A 20,231-nucleotide genomic window follows, 5' to 3' on the forward strand; every position below is an offset into this window, starting at 1 on the left:
TCGGGGGGATTCATAAGGCACCTTGTTGGAGGAAATGGGCCAAAAGGGCAGGAGGGGTGCCATCCTGTGGCTGCCCCGTGGGCAGAGCCGGCGGCCGGGCTACGTGAACACCGGGTCTGCGATGCCGTGGTCGGGGTTGCAGGTGAAGGCGATGGTGACGGCGTAGCGGGTGCCCCACTGGACCTTCTCCACACGGTGCAGGTTCTCCGACCCCGAGGTGAAGAAGGACACCCGACCTGGGGCAGAGGAGAGAAGTGACCGCACAGCCAACAGCACGGCGGGCCCACCGCCTCGGAGCGGCGGCAAGCAGGCGAGGCCCGGGTGAGGGCCCCTCTGTGGTGGGCAGGCCCGGACTTGGGGGCATCGAGGCCCTGCCGCCACCCAGGGCACCATGTGACCGCCCCAGGCCCGCCGCCCGTGGCCTCGCAGGCCGGACGCCTAGGATCTTTTTTTTTTTTTTTCCAGATTTTATTTATTCATGAGAAACACAGAGAGGAGAGAGAGAGAGAGAGGCAGAGACACAGGCAGAGGGAGAAGCAGGCTCCATGCAGGGAGCCCGACGTGGGACTCGATCCTGGGACCCTGGCGCCTGTGGTCTGCAGAGGCCTTGGGACCACACGAAGGTCCCACCGTTCATACTGCCAGAGCCTCGGGACAAAGAACATTGGGGCAGAAAAGGAGGACTTGAGGAAATGACCCAAACTTTTGTCATGACCCGACGTGAGGAACACTGCTGGCTTTTAATCCAATGAGTGCAGCAAACTCCAAGTGGGAAAATACAAAGAAGTCCACACTGAGGCCCAAGACAAGTCAAATGGGTGAAATGAAAGATTGATTTGGGAAAATCTTGGAAGCAGCAGAGAAAACAGGCAGTGACCCGCTGACGGCAACTCTCTCAGCAAAAAGTGATTCCGAATAAAGCAATGATGTTTATGATGAGAAAGGAAAACTCTATCAACCCCGAGTTTCACAGCCCGTGAAAATATCTGTGAGGAAAGGTGAGGTCAAGATGTTCTCAGAAGAAGCGCTGCCAGCGGAGCGTGGCCACCTGCTCGGCACGTGCTCACAGGGCGGCTCTGAGCACCCACCCGGGGGCCCCAGGACCACCCCGTGCTCGGTGCCGTTCTCAACATTCTCAGGTCGGGACGATTACGTCCCTGGAGCCGCTGCATCCCTCTGGGGGAGAGCAGGGCTGCGCCGCAGGGCAGGGAGGACAGGCTCTAGAGGCCGCTGCGCTGTGGGCAGGGGGCCTAGGGGCCGCGGACCCGCAGACGGATCCGGGCAAACAGCGTCGCGAGGCCGCCGCCGCCGGGGGCTCCTACCTGCTCTGGGCTCCACCGTCCTGTTGGCCCCCTCCTCCATGAACACAAATCTGCCCCCGCTGAAGTCGTCCAGGTAGTCAGACAGGTAGAGCAGCGACGTGTAGTCGAAGGAGCCGTAGGTCACCTGCGGGCACAGTGTGAGGGGGCAGGTCACCGTCTGGAGGCCGGCGGGGCTCATGGGCCCAGGACGGTCAGCAGACGGCACATGTCCACCTCTCAACGGGGCTGCTTGCTGCCCCTGCGGCGTCACAGATGGCCCCCTGAAGCCCACAGTCACGCATTTTTGCCTGGGACTCGCACACAGCTCATGGAGGCCGTCTCCTGGCAGGACGCACGCAGACAAGCCCACGCCGCGGCGATTCCACTCGCTAACCAGCAGGTCCAGTCTTCCGCATCCACAAGGAACCAGTGTGGCGACAAGTGCTTTTGCTCTTTCTTCCGTGTGGGGCTAGTCCAACCTTTGTTTTTATTTTATTTAATTTATTTATTAAAGATTTTATTTATTTATTCATGAGAGACACAGAGAGAGGCAGAGACACAGGCAGAGGGAGAAGCAGGCTCTCTGCGGGGAGCCCGACGCGGGACTCGATCCTGGGTCTCCAGGATCACACCCCAGGCTGAAGGCGGCGCTAAACCACTAAGCCACTGGAGCTGCCCCAACCTTTGTTTTTGTTTTTTTTTTTTTGTTTGTTTGTTTTTTGTTTTTTGTTTTTTTTGTTTTTTTTTTTAAAGATTTATTTTTATTTATTTATGATAGACATAGAGAGAGAGAGAGAGAGGCAGAGACACAGGCAGAGGAAGAAGCAGGCTCCATGCCGGGAGCCCGACGCGGGACTCGATCCCGGGACTCCAGGATCGCGCCCTGGGCCAAAGGCAGGCGCGAAACTGCTGAGCCACCCAGGGATCCCCCCAACCTTTGTTTTTAACTGTAGTAAAATACACATGTGAATTTGCCATTTTGACCACCCTCGTGTCCTGCCCGGGAGCACGAAGCCCAGTCCTGGTGTCGGGACCATCTCCCCGTCTGTCTCCAGAAGTCTGCCGGCATCTTCCAACGCTGAAGCTGTCCCCACCACACACTCACCCCACCCCCTGGCACCCACCCTTCTGTCTGTCTCTGACCCGGACGACCCCAGGGACCTCACACTGGCAGAGACCTGAAGCTTCTGCCCTTCGGTGTGTGTAGACGCTCTTCGGGAAGCCGGCTCCGGCAGCGCAAAGCAGGCGATGCGGGACGAGGTCTGGGTCGGCAGCTGGTCCGAGCACGGACCCTCTGACAATCGGCCCCCAACCCCAGCCTGGACGAAGGGATGTAACAGGAGGTGGCTATCATTTGTTTCCTCAGATGCCCTGAAGTCAGGGATACAAGGCCCTGTTCGCAGCCAGAGCAGACAAGGGGCACCACGTGGAGACGTTGTTTTCGGTGTGACATTTGCAGGGTTTGGTTAAAAACCTCAGGCTGCTGAGGAGGAGCTAACTGCCTGCGACACGCACGGGAGGTGTTGTCTCCAAGGACCCACTCACTCGAGTCAGGATCTGGCTAATAAAGGGGATTACTGAGTCTGCATCTTTTTTTTGTGCAAAGATAATGATGCACAACAAATGACAGATGTTAATTCCTTAATGACATTTTCCAGGCTGATGAACTGTTCATTAGCAAGTTTGGGGTAAGAGAGAAAGGGAAGAGTCCATGGACTACAGTCCAAACCATCACCCCGCCGGCCCTGGAGCACGTGACTCCTGCCTCTAAGCTACCGGGCTGCCAGCCAGTCTGACATGTCTACACCTGCAGGCATCCTGGGAGTGGCCTGGAAGCCCCGGGCCAGGCTCATGTGACATACTTGATCAAGGCTCCAAAGCCTTCCCCCCTGCAACCACCGACACCCCATCACCATGACAACAGTCACCTCCTGATGGGCGGTGGGGCGACCAGCAAGGCTGCCATGGCGACCGAAAACAGCGTCACCTTCTCATAAACTCGGGACCGTGCACCATGAGGCTGGACCCGTACGCACCTGGGCTCAGCTGCGCATCCCCCAGATGCCAGCCCAGGCTCCCCTTGTCCAGAATCCCGTCACTGAACAAGTGGCAGAGGGACGTAAGCCTGTGAGTCTCCTGGGGCAGCGCTTCCAGTGAAGCTTCGGCAGCGAGCCTCACGTCCATCAAAACCACACACACACCACATGACAGCGGCCCAGGTGCGGTGGGAGGGGAGTCCCGGAACCTGACCCTGTCCCACCCGCCCCCAGGACTCGCCAGGAAACCAGGGACCTGGGAGGGAGGCCATGGGACCCGCGAGTTCTGCTGCGGTGTCTCCGTTCCTGAGACGGGAGCCGCGCGGGTGAGGGCAGACGCCAGGTTCTAGAGTTCTCCTATGTCTGAGGACTGCTTTTGCCATGTCCACACGTGAGCAGCCCGTGGCTGCCCCGCAGGCCCCCAGGCGACCCTGGCTCGTGCAGACCCTGTGGCCTCCCGGCTCTAGGCATCGTGCTGGAGAGCCTGGGGCTGCCGACGCTCCTGACGTCTCTTCCCGCTGGGAGCCCCTGGCCGCAGATGCCACTTGCACTGAAGCTGGCTGGAACTGATTCCACACCGGGGTCCTTGGGTTAAACCACGGCCGCGTATCCGGCAGGATTCAGAGCTGAAGCGCCATTTGCAAGCATGTGTCCCCACCTGCCCTCATCACTCATCCCAAGCTTTCTGGGTATTTTTCACTTGCTTCTTTCGTTCTGGCATCAAGGGATGTGAGGGAGGGCCCTAGGGAGGGTCATAGGTCACCTGGGCTGCCCTCTTGCCACCCTCAGGTATCCCCTGGCAGCACACTGAGAACCAGGGGGGATGGGCTCTAATTCAGTGGGTCAAGATCATTAATTAGCTGGGGCTGTGTCTACAGAACAACAGGAGATCCAGCATGGGAGATCCAGAAGATCCTGTGTGGTCAAGACCTTCCCGTGAAGAGGTGGGAAGTGGGCGGAAGGCAGGCCGGGGGAGGCCCCCTGCAGCCGTGGGGGCGACAGCTCAAGGCCCCAGGGGAGGTGCCACGTGCCCATCTGTTCTTACCGTGCATTTTACCACACGTGGGGGCAGGGTTTACTGCCTTGACTATACCCCCAGGGTCCCCGGGCTTTAGGGTGTTCCCCTAAAACACAAGGGCACAGTCCCCACATCAGAGACGAAGATGTCTAAAACCCCAACAATGGAACGCCACAGGTGGACACTCAGAAACCCAGGCTGAGCCAGCTCGGGCGGCGCCAACCAGCCCCGGGGCTGCTCACCTTGTCCACATGTGCGTGCCAATACTCATCGTGAGCCGTCCGGGCTTCGGTGCTGTTGATGCGTGAGAAGAACGTGGGCTTGGTCAGGTACAGTGAAGATGCACTGATGCCGAAAGCCTGGGCAATTGTGAGCTGGACCTTCTGCCGCACGTCCCTGTGGGGAGGACACACGCGTCACCCAGGAGCCGCGGGGCCGCAGAGAATTCTCCATGGGTCCCACAGAGCCATGCAGTGCCACTCGACCAGACATGGACTGCGGGGCGGGGGGGGGGGCGGTAAGACGGACACTCTCACGGCAACCCCCCACATCAAGGGAGCCCTGTGCTAGGCCAGGCACCGAGGACCCGCTCCTTGCAGGAATGGCCACGCTGTCCGGGGGGACACACGGAAGTGGAAGCAGCAGTGGGGGTGAGCGGCCCTCTGCACAGGACACACGACTCCTGGTGGAGGGCCTGAGAGCCACACCGAGCATGGTCAGGGGCTGGGGCTGCCGCCCGCTATGGGCCGTATACATGCAGCTGTGTGGTGAGGGGCTTTGGGGCACAGTCCTGTCGGCATCCGTGGTGGGGGCACCACCCTGCCCTGGACCACCGCTGACCTCCGAGAGGCCAGGGCGCAGGGCAGCAATGCGAGACAGGCTGACCCACCCGTCAGGTGGACACATCACCTGCCTACCTACAGCCCTATACACATGCACACACGTGGACCTGCCTACGTACGCCCCACGGACATGCACACATTCCTCACATGCACAAAACATGCTTGCGAGACACCACACACGCCCACGCGTACGCTCACACGTAGGCCTACCCATGAACTATGCACACACGTATGGAACATACAGTGAACCATGTCTAGGACCACAAACGAGGCGGCTCCAGCACCATGGGACATAAATCATTCCAATATTAGGCAGGCCCCCCCCCCGGGGGGGAAGCACTGGGCCCTTCCCAGGACCCATTTCAGGGTGCTACTCCACCTACTACTACTCTACCACCCTGGTGTTCGTGGGGATGCTCTAGCCCTCCAGCGAGGTGGGGACACGGGGCGCTCAGGAGCTCTCATCAGCCAGTCAGAAAAACCATTTAGGAGAATGTCACTAATGTCACTTGTTTCATGGGCTCCGTTTCCTTCATCATCTCTGTTCACCTTCAGGGCGCAATGCTTTGCAAACACCGTTTAGCCAAATGTCCCAGTTCAACAACCTCAAAGAATGCAGAGGCTCGTGACCTTCTCCCACTTTGTCCTCCGACCACACAGCTTGTGGATGGCACAGGCCGTGAGTGTCCTGACAGGTGCCGCTGCTTCTCCTGGAGCCCACGCTCTGCCCGGGGCATGCGGGCCTCCGTCTGTCTCCACCGCTGTGGGGCCCACGCTTCACCAAGACAGCTCTGCACATCCTGCTGCACATCCCCATGCCCCCCACGTCCACCTACAGAGGGCGGCCCAGGAAAGATGGGAAGCAAGCTGATGGTTTTACCTTCAGCACCGCCAGGAACGGCGGGCTCAGTGACTCGGGGTCCCGGGACAGCCCGTGCCGTGTGTGGCAGGAGCGCTGCTCCCCACGTGTGCTGACTGCCTCGGCGACGCCCCAGGTGTGGCCTGGTGAATGTGTTACCCTGAACATCTATCTTGAACATCAGCCATAAGCCAACCTCAGACAGTTTTCCCTGCAGCTCACAGGACACATGAGTGGAGCATTTGGTACGTCGTGTGAATCATCAGAATCCGTTCATGGGACATGGGCAGCTCCTCTGACGGTGGCCAGGTCAAGGCCTTGGGAGTCCCCACACCTCGCTCTTGTTCTGTGACAACCCAGACCATAAACGAGACCACGGTGGGATCTCGTACTGGCAATACTCTTGTGTCTCGAGATGCTCAACTACTTTAACCACAGAACAGAGAAGGTTAGAGAAGAGTCCAATGGCATCCTTCCAAACACTGCTGTTTCCTTGACAACGTTGTGTGAGGATGTACTTTGAGATGTTTTAACCATTGATTATGATTATTAATCTTTAAAGATTTTAATCTTTTAAGAGAGAGCCGGTGCAAGCAGGAGGAGGGGCAGAGGGAGAGAGACGCCTGAGCAGACTCCCCACTGACAGAGACCGAAGCAGGGCTCGATCCCATGACCCTGAGATCATGACCTGAGCCGAAACCAAGAGTCAGACGCTTTACCGACTGAGCCACCTGGGCGCTCCGGTTATTACTATTTTAGTAATTGTTTTATTCTGTGAAACTAAGTGTTCCCTTCCATTTTTCACTGATAACTACCAGTTAGTTAGTAGTTAGAGTCTAGCTACTATTAAGCCCTAAGCCCTGACGGAACCTAACAGACGTGCTGACGCCGCCGGCAGCCGGTGCCTCTGTGGCAAGCCTCTTTGCGGCGCCCACGTGCTGGGCACAGTACTTGTGCTTCTCCATGCAACAGCCAACTGGGTTTTCACTCCAGAAACACAAACTCCGTTCCTCATGTGTGACTCTTCCTGGGTTCCGTGCATGACCAGACGACAGTTTGACCGACATCCCTTCCCCTCTGCGGGTTTGCACTCGAATGAGACACAAACCCAGCGTCTTCCCTTCATTTGCGGTGATCGTTTCTATGTTTCATAAAACCTTGACGTCATGAACGTTAAAATACCGACCCACGCTTTTTCCTTAACTTTAGTAAAGGCAGTAAGGAAGGTAAACCAGCCACAGGGGACTGCAGAGCAGGCTCCTGCCCCACCAGGCGCCCGGCCGTTGCGCTGCAACACCCTGCCTCGCTCTAGGCCCAGGCTTCAGGGCCGACCGAGGTCACTAGTGCGTGGCCAGCGTCAAGGGCCCCGCTCACTGTCGCTACTATTTGTGTGTTGCTCTGGACCAGGAGCGGTCTTCCTAGAGACGTCACCAAGGGGAAGCCGTGGCTGTTTCCAGGCCACGGGGCTAGAGTAGCAACCAGCTAGAGTAGCTGGTCGGGGGTGGGTTCTGGCGCCGAGGGGACAGAAGGGCAACGCGGAGGACGCCCACTGATGAGGCGCTTGGTACCACGACTGGCAGCCCCGATGTGACCGACACAGGTAACAGAATCACACACACTCACACAAATGAGGTAGAACCAGGCATTCTGAGCAGGAGGGCGGGTAGCCCTGGAGCCAACTCCTGGGAGTGATGCCCTGCTCTGCTCACACCGAGCTGTGACGGTTGGGGAAACGGGGTGAAGGGCACAGGCGATCTCCCTGTGTTGTTAGAACAGTATAGGAGTCCGGGTTATCTAAGAATTAAACGTTTTAATTAAAAAAGCCACTCCAGGTTTTTTGGCAGTGGAGGAGCTGCCAGGGCAGGAGGGCTGTGCCTGATACCCGGCACCGGCACGTGTGGCGGGCCCGTGAGTGGGCACGACCCCTGCAGCACCCTGGGCTGCTCGTCCAGCAGATCTTGCAGCACCTGAGGCTGGCTCGGCCTCCTACCGGTGAGCTGTGTGAGGGGCAGACGGGGAGTGCACATGGCCTCCGCTGGCCTGCTCCTTCCCCAGGCCGTGTGGGCTCGATGGCCTGGCTGGACCTGCAGCTACCAAGGCAGGTAGTGTACCCACAGCTGTTTTAGTACCTTCTGTGAATCCGCCCTGACTGCACAGAGCACCAAGGAAGGAAGAAAAACCATCCATGGAGCCGAGACAGGCAGATCCAGGCAACCCCCTCCCCTCAGTATTTCTGCTTATGGGCTCCCTGTGCCCACGGACAGCGAGGTACCAGCCCCGTGTCCACCTGCCCGAACTCTGACAGGGTATAGTTTCAGCTGTCACGAGACCCTCTGTCTCATGTCCTGTTTGCCCAGGACAAACCAGGGCTGTGTCACAGCCTTGGCGGATGCGCAGCACCCTGCATGGGCCAGGGCAGGGCAAGCCATCAGCTGGGGTGGACATGCCTGGTGGGTGTGGTGGTAGGTGGGTGAAGCAGAAGGTGGTCTTTGAAGGGCCAGGGTTGGGTGGGCGTGGCTGGCCGGCGTGGTGAGGAGGGTGGGCTGGGCTGGAGAGGGCTGGTGGGGGCCTGGGGGCGGGGCAGGCGAGGGCGGGTGGGCGGGGCTGGCGAGGGTGGGTGTGGCCTGGGGGCGAGGCGGGGCGGGCGGGGCGCTCTTGGGTTCCACCCCTGGCTGACCCTCCCTCCCCCCTCGCCCCGACACCTGCCTCCACGTCTGACCTCATCACTGCTTCCCGCCTCACCGATACAACCGGAAGTCCTCTTCTGAGAAGACGGTTTGTATCTTATCTCCAAAGTATCTGTGAAAAAATATGCTGTTAACAAATGAAACATTTCATTGGACGTCTGTTGTCAGCGCTTTATCATAACACGTGAGTGTTTCCTTATTTCCTTTAGATTCGGTGTTTCCTGCTGGGCGCCTCTGTTTCTACAGTGACCACCACTGATGAAAGGGAGAGCCGTGAGAGCGATGCGCATCCAGGTGGGGAGAACCTGCGTCTCTGGCCTCGGGAGGATCCAGGTCCATCCCAGGAGCCAGGCCTGCCCCCCAACCCCCTCGTCCTCTAGCTGTCCCTCGGCCTCAGGCGGGTCCTGCTTTCCTAAGAAAACCCTGAGAAGCCCCTGATATAGCAGGAGACCATTCCCTGTGGCTGGTGAACAAGGATCCTGCCCCGGGGACGGGCCACACCTCCCAGGTCCCCCCTAAGAAATGCACAAGGGCACGAGGTCACGCGGCACAGTGAGGGCTGCAGCCCCTCTGGGTTCTCACCTGTACAGGTTTACAAAGTGCTTCCCCACAGATAGGGCTCCTGAGTGCAAGTCCAGGATGGACGCCTGGAAAAGATGTGCACAGAGCACAAGGGTAGCAGGGGCCTGGAGATCCGTCCTACGCTCACCCTGGGTCAGGGGAGGGATGCTGGGTTTCAAGGCAGGTGGACCCAGGGTAGATACAGGACAGATCTGGTTCTCTCCTCCCCAGACTGATTGTCTGAAAACAGCCCACAGACCTGTGAACTCCTGCAGCTGAATCACACCCTGCCCACCCTCCCTCCTGCGGCCCTGTTGAGGTGTAACGCATGCATGAGCTACACAATTTGATAATCTTTGATGTCACACACCCGTGAACCATCAAGATAGCAACTACATCCCCAAATGTCCTTGCACCCCTTTGCCATCCTGCCTCCTGCCTCTCTCCACCCACCCCTCCCTGCCCAGGCAACCAGTGATGTGCTTCCTGCCGTCACAGACCGATGCACATTTTCTAAAAATTAGACGTGAATGTAATCATGCGAGATGCACTCTCTTTGGGTTTGGCTCCTTCTACTCAGCATAACCACTCTGTGGTTCACTCATGCCGTTGTGTCTACAGACATCCACCCCATCTTGTTAGTGAGGAGCACTCTGTGGTTTGGGGAGCCACAACCACGTGGGTTGTTTCCAGCTGGGGGCTATCACAAATAAAGCTGCCCTGACACTGGCAGACAAGTTTGTGTGGACAGATGCTTTTATTCTCTTGAGTAAACCCCTAGGAATCGGATTGCCAGGTCATGCTTTTCTTTTTTTTTTTTTTTTTTTTTTTTTTAAGATTTTATTTATTTATTCATGATAGTCACAGAGAGAGAGAGAGAGAGGCAGAGACACAGGCAGAGGGAGAAGCAGGCCCCATGCACCGGGAGCCCGACGTGGGATTCGATCCCGGGTCTCCAGGATCGCGCTCTGGGCCAAAGGCAGGCGCCAAACCACTGCGCCACCCAGGGATCCCAGGTCATGCTTTTCTAAAGGACTATCAAAGTGTTCTGCACCCTGCCTACCCCATGTCCTTCCCATGTCTGGGAGAAGTGGTCATCAGCACGGGTCACTTTTATGCTATCTAGGAAGCTACTATATTTCTCTTCCTTGACGCAGTGACCAGCCCAGGGGTTTGAACATAATTTGAGTTTAATGAATGTTAACTGAACTAAAAGGCATCAAATCCAGTTAATTTACTACAAGACAACTTCCTAGGGGAATGCCCAACAAAGAGTAAGAGATGAGTCCATGAACAAGTGGGTTCTTAATAAATGTTCCCCCCCCCAAAAAAAAAAAATAAAAAAATAAATGTTCCCCCTGAATCACACCAACTAAAATAAGAAGAGCTTCATTTTCAGAACTCCAGGGAAAAATTTTGCAAAATAAAATAAAGTCATGCAGGTAATCATAGAAATACTTAGAAATTCTAGCAAAGTCCATAAACTAATCCTCCCAGGGCTTTCAAACATGTGGACTGATTCGGGTCTGCATAATGGGGATAATTCAGCAATCACTAAACAATGCAAAGAAGACTGCATCCTCCACAGCTTCACACGCTGGGTGAGGAGACCCATGTTCAGGACACCACACGGGAAGGCAAGCTCCTGCGCGGGGCTCATAGGAACAGGACTCCCAGAGGCTGCCCAGGAGGCAGAGCAACTCCCGGGAGGCTGCCTTGCCCTCAGTTCCCAGCAGCTGCTGTAACTGACTGCACAAACTGGGGACTTTAACCAGAATTTATCTTCTCATAGCTACTGAAGCCAGAGATCCCAGGGTATGGTCAGGGCCACGCTCCCTCTGAAGGTCTAGAGGAGAATTCCTCTCACGTCTTCCAGCTTCTGGTGGCTCTGGGAGTCCCTGGCTTATGGCTGCATCTCTCCCCCTCTGCCTCTGGCTTCCTGTGGCTTCTCTTCTTCTACCTCAAATCTCTTTCTTTGTCTCTCGCAGGAGGACACTTGCCATTGGACTTAGGGCTCACCCCAATCCAGAAATGATCTCATCTTCAGGCCCTGAACTTATGGCATCTGCAAAGACCCCTTTTCCAAATAAGGTCCTGTCTCCAGGCCCTGGGTGGAGGCATAGTTCATGAGATCCCCCAGGGAAGCCTCCCCACCCTGGGCCCCCTGCACACCGCGCCTGTGAGGTCTCCAGTCTGGAGGCTGGGGAGCACGTTTGTCACTGTGTCCCAGGAGTCCCTCCCGCTTCCAGGCTTGCCACCTTCCTCACTGGGCTCCTAACTCACCTACTGTCAGCTCCCTGTCCGCGACCAGATCCGCCTGCCCCCAGCAGGTTGTCTGAAACATGGTGAGATCTGGAGCAGGCTGCTGTGCCTCACTGTGAGGAGGGGAGACACTCTCGTGCCCACCGAATATGGCCTGTCCACACTAGCAATGTGGGGGGAGGCCAGGGGACACCCAAAGGCCCCACGTACCTGGTGCCTCCTCGCCCTTGGACGGAGAGCATGCTAAAGGGGTAGAAAGAAAACTGAAGCAGGAACTCACCCCTCCGTCGGATCCTCCCAGGGAGAGCCCCTTCTCGGCTATGCTGTGGGGAGGTCATTATAAGTCAGGACTTAGTTAGTAGAACTGTCTGTGATACGTCCAGGCAAATAACAACCAGCGTGATTTAAGCAATCTTAACAGACTGTTTAATATTTATGATGTAAACACATGTTTAGACCAAAGGACTCATTTTCAAAGCTAAATGAGTAAATGGCAATATTTGCTCACTGTCTTGTTAAATATGACACTGTTTAGAAACAATTGGGCTTGGGGATCCCTGGGTGGCTCAGTGGTTTGGTGCCTGCCTTTGGCCCGGGGTGTGATCCTGGAGTCCCAGGATCGAGTCCCGTGTCAGGTCCCTGCATGGAGCCTGCTTCTCCCTCTGCCTGTGTCTCTCTGCCTCTCTCTCTCTCTGTGTCTCTCATGAATAAATAAATAAAATCTTAAAAAAAGAAGAAGAAGAAGAAGAAAGAAACAATTGGGCTTAAATTCCATCTTGAGCACTGAGAGCTGGTGCCCACCCACATGGGCTGAGCTACTGCCCCAGGTCCCTGTCCTGGTCATCACAGGCTGGCGGGGATGCCTCTGCGATCATCAGTTCGGGATGCGGAGGCGCCGTGGAGGCCTGTGCCAGGCGTGACAGGATGGCCCACCTCTGAAGACGTAGGAGCTTCTAGCACATTTAGTAGACAAATGGCAACTGGGGAACTGACCTGGGGACGATCAACCCCGATTCCATTGACTGCTGCCCGGTAAGCCCCACACTGTTATCTAGAAACAGGGGGAGTATGTCCCTGCTGGGACTCTCAGAGGGCACACAGGCAGCGTGAGGGCCAGTGGCTGCTACGCTTCGCACTCGGCACATGTGTCTAAACAGCTCTTTGTCTGAACAATTTGTTGCAGAATCAAAGCTTTAAGATCTTGTTTTTAAAACCCCAACAAAGTCCAGTGTGGACTGCATCTGAGTAAGACCGCTCACCCTGTCATGAGTCACAGCTAGTGGAAAAGCCTACTTTTGCCCCTGAAGCACACAGGGAAATTCTTACGGAATTCTAAATTAATTTTTTGTTAAGATTTTATTTATTTATTCATGAGAGACACACAGAGAGGCAGAGACACAAGCAGAGGGAGAAGCAGGCTCCCTGCAGGGAGCCCGATGTGGGACTCGATCCCTGAGCCGAAGGCAGATGCTCAACTGCTGAGCCACCCAGGAGCCCCTAAATGAATGTCTTTAAATCACCTTTTCAGAAATAACTGTCTGATTCCTGTCCCCAGCCCCACTTTCTCGCCTGTTCAGGACAGAATAAGAGGCTGCAGGGCAGAAGGTACCTGCGAATCCGCTGGGCTTCGTCCCTGGTGATGACCGTGTCGGTGATCCCCCGGCCACACTTCCTAGGGGAGCAGCCTGGAGAGAGACGAGCCAGAATGAGACGCTGACCCCAAGCTGAACCCCAACCACACTGCCACTTGCATTTGTTGAGGATTCCCCTGTCGGTGGGCCCCCACCCCTGGGAAATTTTGTGGGGTGGGGCTGTGCCTTCCACAGGATTAGGGGGCCAGATTTGGCAAATAAAATACAGGACACCCACATAGGTGCGAACTTCAGAGAAGCAACAATGATTTTTTGGTGCAAGTGCAGGACATACCGACACCCCCTGCTGGACACACCACATTCCTGGTGGCCCCACACCGGGCGGGATGCTCAGGGGGACCTGGCACTCTGCTTACCCTTGGGAAGAGAGCCCAGAGCCGCCCCAGGTGCCGCATCCACAATAAGCCATGACCAGAGGCCCAGCCTTCCTCAGCCCCTGGACAAAGCCCTCCTGGGACAACACAAACTATGCTCGTAACTCTAGTCCCAGGGACCCGGCAAATGCTGCACCAAAGGTGCTCACCGCGTGTCCCTCCCGCACTCCCTCTGTCCCTCTGAACCCGGACGTGCAGCTGCTTAGGGGCAGGAGGGCAGAGAAGCTCAGATGGGGACGAGGCCAGAGTCAGGTCAATGGAGCAGAGCATCAGAGCGGGGCAGGCTCCCTCGCCGTCCCGGCCACGACACGGAGCCGTGGGACAGTCTCAGGACAGGCTGGGCTGGTGACCTGTGGCTTTTCACCCTCTTCCCCCTTCCCGCCTGGGACAGGAGCCTGGTGCCTGCAGGTAGAGTAAGCGAGCCACACACCGAGTGTCAAGTGCTGCGGGGCCTTTCTCTGCATGCCTTGCGCGTGGGAAAAAGAAACTTCTACTTGGGGGCCGTCGGGGGAGGGGTGCCTCAGTACCAGAGGCCAAATACGATCCTACTCACACAGGGGTTTCCATCAGAAACAAAAGCTACACATTTTTTAAAAGCCACTTGTATGTTTTTTATAAGGGTCACTCCCTGAACATAAGGACACGGTAGGGAAAAAACAAAAGCCGACACGACGATAATCCAAAGAAAGCCTGGAGAACGGTACCTGCGTGACCGCTGTGCTTCAGGACAAAAGAATCATCACAGGGAAAAAAAAACAAAACGAATCATCACAGGGAAAGAGGAGGGTCACATTTAGGGGTGACGGAACAGTTCCCGGGAAGACGGAAGGACGGCAAACACAGGTGGCATCGTGTCAGGTACGGAACAGCCCACACGAAAGGCCACACAGGAGAAGCTGCCAGAGCCACTGCCGCCTGGCGACGCCCGCACACCTCTCCCGGGAACTGATGGACAAAGGACATGGAATCCACGAGGATGGGGAGGGCTTGCACATGTGACGAGGGGGCGAGGAGGATCACGGAGAACTCCGCACGCGACCGTTAGGAAACGGTTTGCCAAGAAATGTGCAGCGTTAACAAAAATGTATCAGGTCAGAAAGAAAGTCTGGGAGCCCGTGGGGGCTCCGTGGGTGAAGCACCTGCCTTGGGCTCAGCTCATGATCCCGGGTCCTGGGCTCGAGTCCCGCGTTGGGCTCCCTGCTCAGCGGGGACCCTGCTTCTCCCTCTGCCCCTGCCCCAACCCCCCCCACCCCCGCTTGTGCTCTCTTTCTCTCCTCAAATAAATAAATAAAATCTTAAAAAAAAAAGTCTGAGGGGTGCCTGGGCGGTGCAGTTGGTTAAGTGCCTGACTCTTGATTTCAGATCAGGTCACGATCTCAGGGTGGTGACATCGGGCCACAACCGGCTCTGCGCTCAGCTTGGAGTCTGCTCAAGAGTCTCTCTCTCCCTCTGCCTCTCCCTCCGCGTGCGAGGGCTCGCTCTCTCTCAGATAAATTAGTAAGTCTTAAAAAAAAGAAAGAAAGCCTGAGCCAATATCAAAGGATGTGTATCGCACAGATGACATTAGCTAGCTACACTGCAATTAGGTTAGAAATCCATCTTTAGGGCAGCCCAGGTGGCTCAGCAGTTTAGCGCCCCCTTCTGTCCAGGGCGTGACCCTGGGGAACCGGGATTGAGTCCCACGTGGCTCCCTACATGGAGCCTGCTTCTCCCTCTGCCTGTGTCTCTGCCTCTCTTTCTCTCTGTGTCTCTCATGAATAAATAAATAAAATCTTAAAAAAAAAAAGAAAGAAATCCATCTTTAAAAAGAGAGAACCAAAACCCCCTGAGTTCTGAAATGCTGAAGCCCAGCAGCGACACAGTGTGCCCAATGAGCACAAGGGTCAAGAGAGTAATTTGGATGAAAAAGTGAATTTTGGTTGACTCACCAGTGCACGTGCGTGAGCACCCCCCCCCCCATGGAGCAGTGCCCCGTCCAGACACCCCCACCGGGGGCAGGGCCTCCTCACCTGGAAGCCCCCCCCAACCTGGAAGCCCCTCCAGCCTGAAGAGCTCAGGGGAAGTCCAGAAGCTTTAAATATGCCTCAATTCTTCTGATTGTGGCAAATGTACATAATATGAAATTTACCATTTCCCATCTACGTTGTGCCAACATCATCCCCGTTCACCTCCAGAATTTTTTCTGCTTCCCAAACTAGAACCCTGCACTGGTAAATAATAACTCCCCATTGACCACCCCCTCGTGTGAAGGTTTAATGTTGCTAGATTATTATGGGTGAGACGAAGAACTTCAGCTGTCGCTGCAGGAAACACCTTTGGTAAAGGCAGAGGGACCGGGGCCCCCACAGCGGGCCTCACTGTGGCAGTGGAAGCACCCGGCAGCCTTCTCCCAGTTCAGGTCCAGAGCATTGCTCTGGGTGAAACATTAATGAGATTCTGTCTTTAAGACCCAGGCTGTCTTAAGACCCAGCAGGCTAGGTTTTAAAAACTGAGAAAGTGAGCAGTAGGAGGAACGTGGGGGGTGGGGGAAGAAAGCCAGCAGGTGCAGGGTGGCTATGCCTCTGGTCGTCACGCCGCCTCCCGCCCTCCTGCCCCCCCCCCCCCCCCCACGATGGGACACTCTGACCTGGGGAAGGGCTTCTGGCAGTGACATTTTCTGCAGTGACAACACTGTGACACTCTCCACACAATGCCTCTTCTGATCTCAACACTCTCGTCCCTACCTTTCCAATTCTGTTAGATCCCTCCGTCAGAGTGCGGGCACCTCCGTGAAAGGCTAGCCTCAGTGACCAGCACCCCTGCCCTTCCCAGTTGGGGGTGGGTTAACCCACCTGAGAGAGGGAACGTTTGGCTGTACCCCCCGGTCCCCACACCACTTTCAATCTGATTACCACTTCACTGCAGCAAAAGACTGATGCATCACAAACGCAGTGCGTTCCTTGCAACATGCTGCTCTTTTCCAGCCCACAGCAGCATCACCTACCTTCAAACCTTCGGTGACTGTCATAGTCCTCTGAGCAGGGCACCTCGATGAACCGTCCAGGCAGGATCTCGCCACGGTGAGCCAGGACCTCGGTGACACCATCATCACCCCCCATACTGCTCCAGAGCAGCAGCCCAGCAAGCACGGCGCAGGCCCCCAGGACGGAGGTTCTCAGCCACTTCCTCTGCACCTCCCTGGGTGCCCGGACACTCTTTGTGCTAAGGACAAAACACAACCGCAGTCACCCAAAGGCACCCACGTGTGCTGGAAAGGTGGATGACCAGGGTCCCCACCCACTTAGTTACAGCAAGCCTTAAACTGCTCTGTGCTAAAGGAGGTCAGAGCTACTCTCGACCAATCCAGAGGTGCTCACCAGCCTGAGAGGATGTGGTGGGGAATGTGGCCCCCAGCCCCATCCAACCCGTGCTGGCAACACAATGAGCTGCCAGCTAGTGTCCCTCCTAGCCCAGCCATGCCCACGGAGAACCTGCATCTCTGTTGCCAATCACATTGCCTGCCGCTGAAACGGACTGCCCCAACCACTGCACATGCCCACGCGCACAACACAGCAGCTTAAGTGTGAGTCAAGCCCACTTAAGTAAGCCATGAACCAGCTAAGAAGAGAATACAAGCACCAAATTTTTTCATTTGATCTGCAATTAAGACACTTTTTGCACAACCTGAAGCTGTAAGCATGTGTGTGTGCACATCTGTGTCTACATGCATGCCTATGGTCTGTGTACGTGCACGTATGTGTGCACGTGTGTAACCGAGAAGCTGTGTGCTCTGTTGTCTAGGTGACTCGGTGGCTGTATGGCTCCAAGAACTTGCACAAAATAAGGCAAAAGATCAAGGCACCCTTTTGAGGAAGTGTGCCCTGTCTCTTCAAGTATGTACTTAATTCCTGAAATGCAGGAAGCCTGACTTATACTTGTCTGTGTCCCTCCACCCTTTTCAGCGCTAATAAACACAACACATTCCGATAAATAAATCCCAAGGAGGGCACAGCACGGTCAGCCCATGGTGAGTGGATACGTGACCATTTCAAACAGGGATCACAGACCACCGAGGTGGGGGGTCTGCTCAGCTCAGAAAAACTCCCCACCCCGAGACCACCCAGCCTTCTCTACTTAGACCAGGGTGGACACCAGTGGGCCATCATTATCTTCCCCCAAACTGCAGATAGGGAGGGAGACTCAGCAGCCTAATGACTGGAACCCCAACCTGCAAGGCACAGCTGCTGCGTGCTGTGGAATCTGAAAGGGACAGAGGCAGAGGCCCGGGCAACTGCATCTTGGATTTGGACGCAACATCCCCTGGGGTCTGCTCTAGGTGAGCACCCGCGTGTGGGGTGAGCTGGCTCGCGCTGCACGGAGGAGGCTCCCTCGAGCCTCTAGCCTGGGAGCAAGGTCCAGGCCGCAGGGCAAGCACTGGCGCTCGGGGGTTTGCCCCGGGCGGGGGGCCTACAGCACTCCTCAGCTCCGAAAGCTGCAGAAGCCCCTGGGAGGCTCCGCGAGGAGACGATCACTCGTTCAGCCGTCCGCCCGCCTGTGCACAGCGCTAAGGCGGCACACGCGCGAGACCACCGGGCCTCGGGACTCGTGGGGCGGGGTCCTGCTCCCACTGCAAGCCACGCCCCCTTACGGCCACGCCCACCACAAGCCACGCCCCTCACGGCCACGGCCACTGCAAGCCACGCCCCCCTCACGACCACGCCCGCTACACGGTCACGCCCGTGAGGCCACGCCCCGCCCGCCGCCGCCGCAGCTCGCGGGGCCCCGCGCTGCCCGGTACCTGCTGGGGCGCCGGCGCTCGGCCGCCCCGCTGCCCTCGGGCGCCTTGGGCGCGCCCCTCCGCTGCGGCGCCATCGGACCGGGCCGCGGCGGAGCCGGGCCGACCGCGGGAGCCGCTCCGAGCCCCGCGCGAGCGCCGCGAGAGGGTGCGCGAGGCCGGCGCGGCCGGGGACGCAGAGCGACGCGCTCGGCCGTCGACCCCGGGGCTGGCGGCCAGGCCCGAGCAATCGGAGGCCGAGCGCCGCGCTGGGCGGGGCGGAGCGCGGACCTGGTCGCGCACCTCGCGGCGCTCCTCGGCGGCGGCCTCCGCTGCGTCCCCGGGGCCGCGCCCCCCCAGGTGCTGGGACCCGCGGGCGCTCGGGACTCGCCTGTGCGTCCGCCCGCTGGGTGAGAAGCGGAACCGCTGGGACCCCGGGGCTCGGAGCCGGGGCGGGGCGGGAGGGGTCGCCGGCGGGCCCGGGGGGAGGGGGGAGGGGCCCGGGGCGGCAGCACCTGCGCACGCGGTTCCCGGGCAGCCGGGGCGTGCCAGCCAGGTCTGCGGGAGACCGCCCGTCGGTAGGCATCCAGGAAAAGACACCCGCACGCTCTTACGGACGCGAAACACCCACTTCTCTGCTTCTTTTCCTTTAGGTTTTGCAGACTTAAGACTGTTGAGCCGGCGCGTCTGCGCCAGGTAAGGCCCGGAAGGTCCTAGCCCCGCGATGCGGGCGCAGGCGCAGGGTTTCCCTCCGGATGAGGGATGCGCACGCCACCCGCGCACACCTCCCGGCTCAGAAGTGTTCCAAGTCTAGTCCCTGGGAAATTGATTTGGTTTGTAAATATTTTTTTTTTTTTTTTAAGAATTCAGCTTTAAAAGCAGCGTTCAGGGGATGCCTGGGTGGCTCAGTGGTTGAGCATCTGCCTTTGGCTCAGAGCATGATCCTGGAGACCCTGGATCAAGTCCCATTTCGGGCTCCCAGAATGGAGCCTGCTTCTCCCTCTGCCTGTGTCTCTGCTTCTCTCTGTGTGTCTCATGAATAAATAAATAAAATCTTTAAAAAAATAAAATAAAAGCAGCGTTCAGAATGTGTTTTCACAAAACTCGTCCATCCAACAGCTGGTGATTTCAGGGATTGCTTTGAGGATTTTGTGATGGAGACTGTTTTGAATATAATTTTTTTTTAATCACGCTAGTTTTTGTGTGTCTATTTTATTTTTGTTATTATTACTTAAAGATTTTATTTATTCTTTTTTTTTAAGATTTTATTTATTCATTCATAGAGACACAGAGAGAGAGAGGCAGAGACACAGGCAGAGGGAGAAGCAGGCTCCATGCAGGGAGCCTGACATGGGACTCCATCCAGGGTCTCCAGGATCAAGCCCTGGGCTGCAGGCGGCGCTGAACCGCCGGGCCACCGGGGCTGCCCTTATTTATTCCTTTATGATAGACACAGAGAGAGAGAGTGGCAGAGACACAGGCAGAGGGAGAAGCAGGCTCCATTCTGGGAGCCCTACGCGGGACTCGATCTTGGGACTCCAGGATTGCGCCCCAGGCCAAAGGCAGGCACCAAACCACTGAGCCACCCAGGGATCCCCTATTTTATTATTTTTTAATATTTTATTTATTCATGAGAGACACAGAAAGAGAGAGAGAGAGGCAGAGACACAGGCAGAGGGAGAAGCAGGCTCCATGCAGGGAGCTCGACATGGGACTCTATCCGGGGACCCCGGGGTCATGCCCTGGGCTGAAGGCGGTGCTAAACCGCTGAGCCCCCCGGGGCTGCCCTGTGTGTCTATTTTATGTTCCTTGTTTCATAATAGACTTCTTAGGTTCAGGGATTTATGAGTCCTCACGCTGAATGAGTAGTTTGAATTGTTGAGCTA

At 56.8% G+C, this 20,231-nt stretch overlaps 2 protein-coding genes across 7 annotated transcripts in view; one reads left to right on the plus strand and one right to left on the minus strand.

Moving 5' to 3' along the window:
* On the minus strand, positions 1–18,978 carry OGFOD3 (2-oxoglutarate and iron dependent oxygenase domain containing 3). 2 transcript variants are annotated; one of them, XM_072782098.1, is made up of 9 exons: positions 18,861–18,978; positions 16,576–16,793; positions 13,176–13,251; positions 11,847–11,889; positions 9,326–9,390; positions 8,799–8,855; positions 4,598–4,751; positions 1,323–1,446; positions 1–236 (listed from the first exon to the last, which is right to left on the minus strand). In XM_072782098.1, the coding sequence occupies exons 1-9, from the start codon at positions 18,929–18,931 to the stop codon at positions 100–102; spliced, it is 945 nt and encodes a 314-aa protein (XP_072638199.1). In that variant the 5' UTR covers positions 18,932–18,978; the 3' UTR covers positions 1–99. The 2 variants fall into 2 exon arrangements, with proteins under 2 accessions (XP_072638199.1, XP_072638198.1); XM_072782097.1 differs by lacking the exon at positions 18,861–18,978 and adding an exon at positions 18,370–18,516.
* HEXD (hexosaminidase D) overlaps positions 18,608–20,231 on the plus strand; it is a 16,403-nt gene continuing 14,779 nt past the window's right edge. For 2 of the 5 annotated variants that reach the window (XM_072782085.1, XM_072782087.1), the window contains exons 1-2: positions 18,608–18,755; positions 18,999–19,041. Coding sequence is in view for 1 of the 5 variants with exons in the window: in XM_072782084.1 (XP_072638185.1) it covers positions 19,108–19,178 (71 nt within the window). In the remaining 4 variants the exon portion in view is untranslated. Of the gene's footprint in view, positions 18,756–18,998; positions 19,179–20,231 lie in introns of those variants that run through there. The other 3 variants (XM_072782090.1, XM_072782086.1, XM_072782084.1) reach the window with 3 other exon arrangements.

This window comes from Canis lupus, chromosome 16, assembly GCF_048164855.1.
Source record: "Canis lupus baileyi chromosome 16, mCanLup2.hap1, whole genome shotgun sequence".
NCBI lineage: Eukaryota > Metazoa > Chordata > Mammalia > Carnivora > Canidae > Canis > Canis lupus.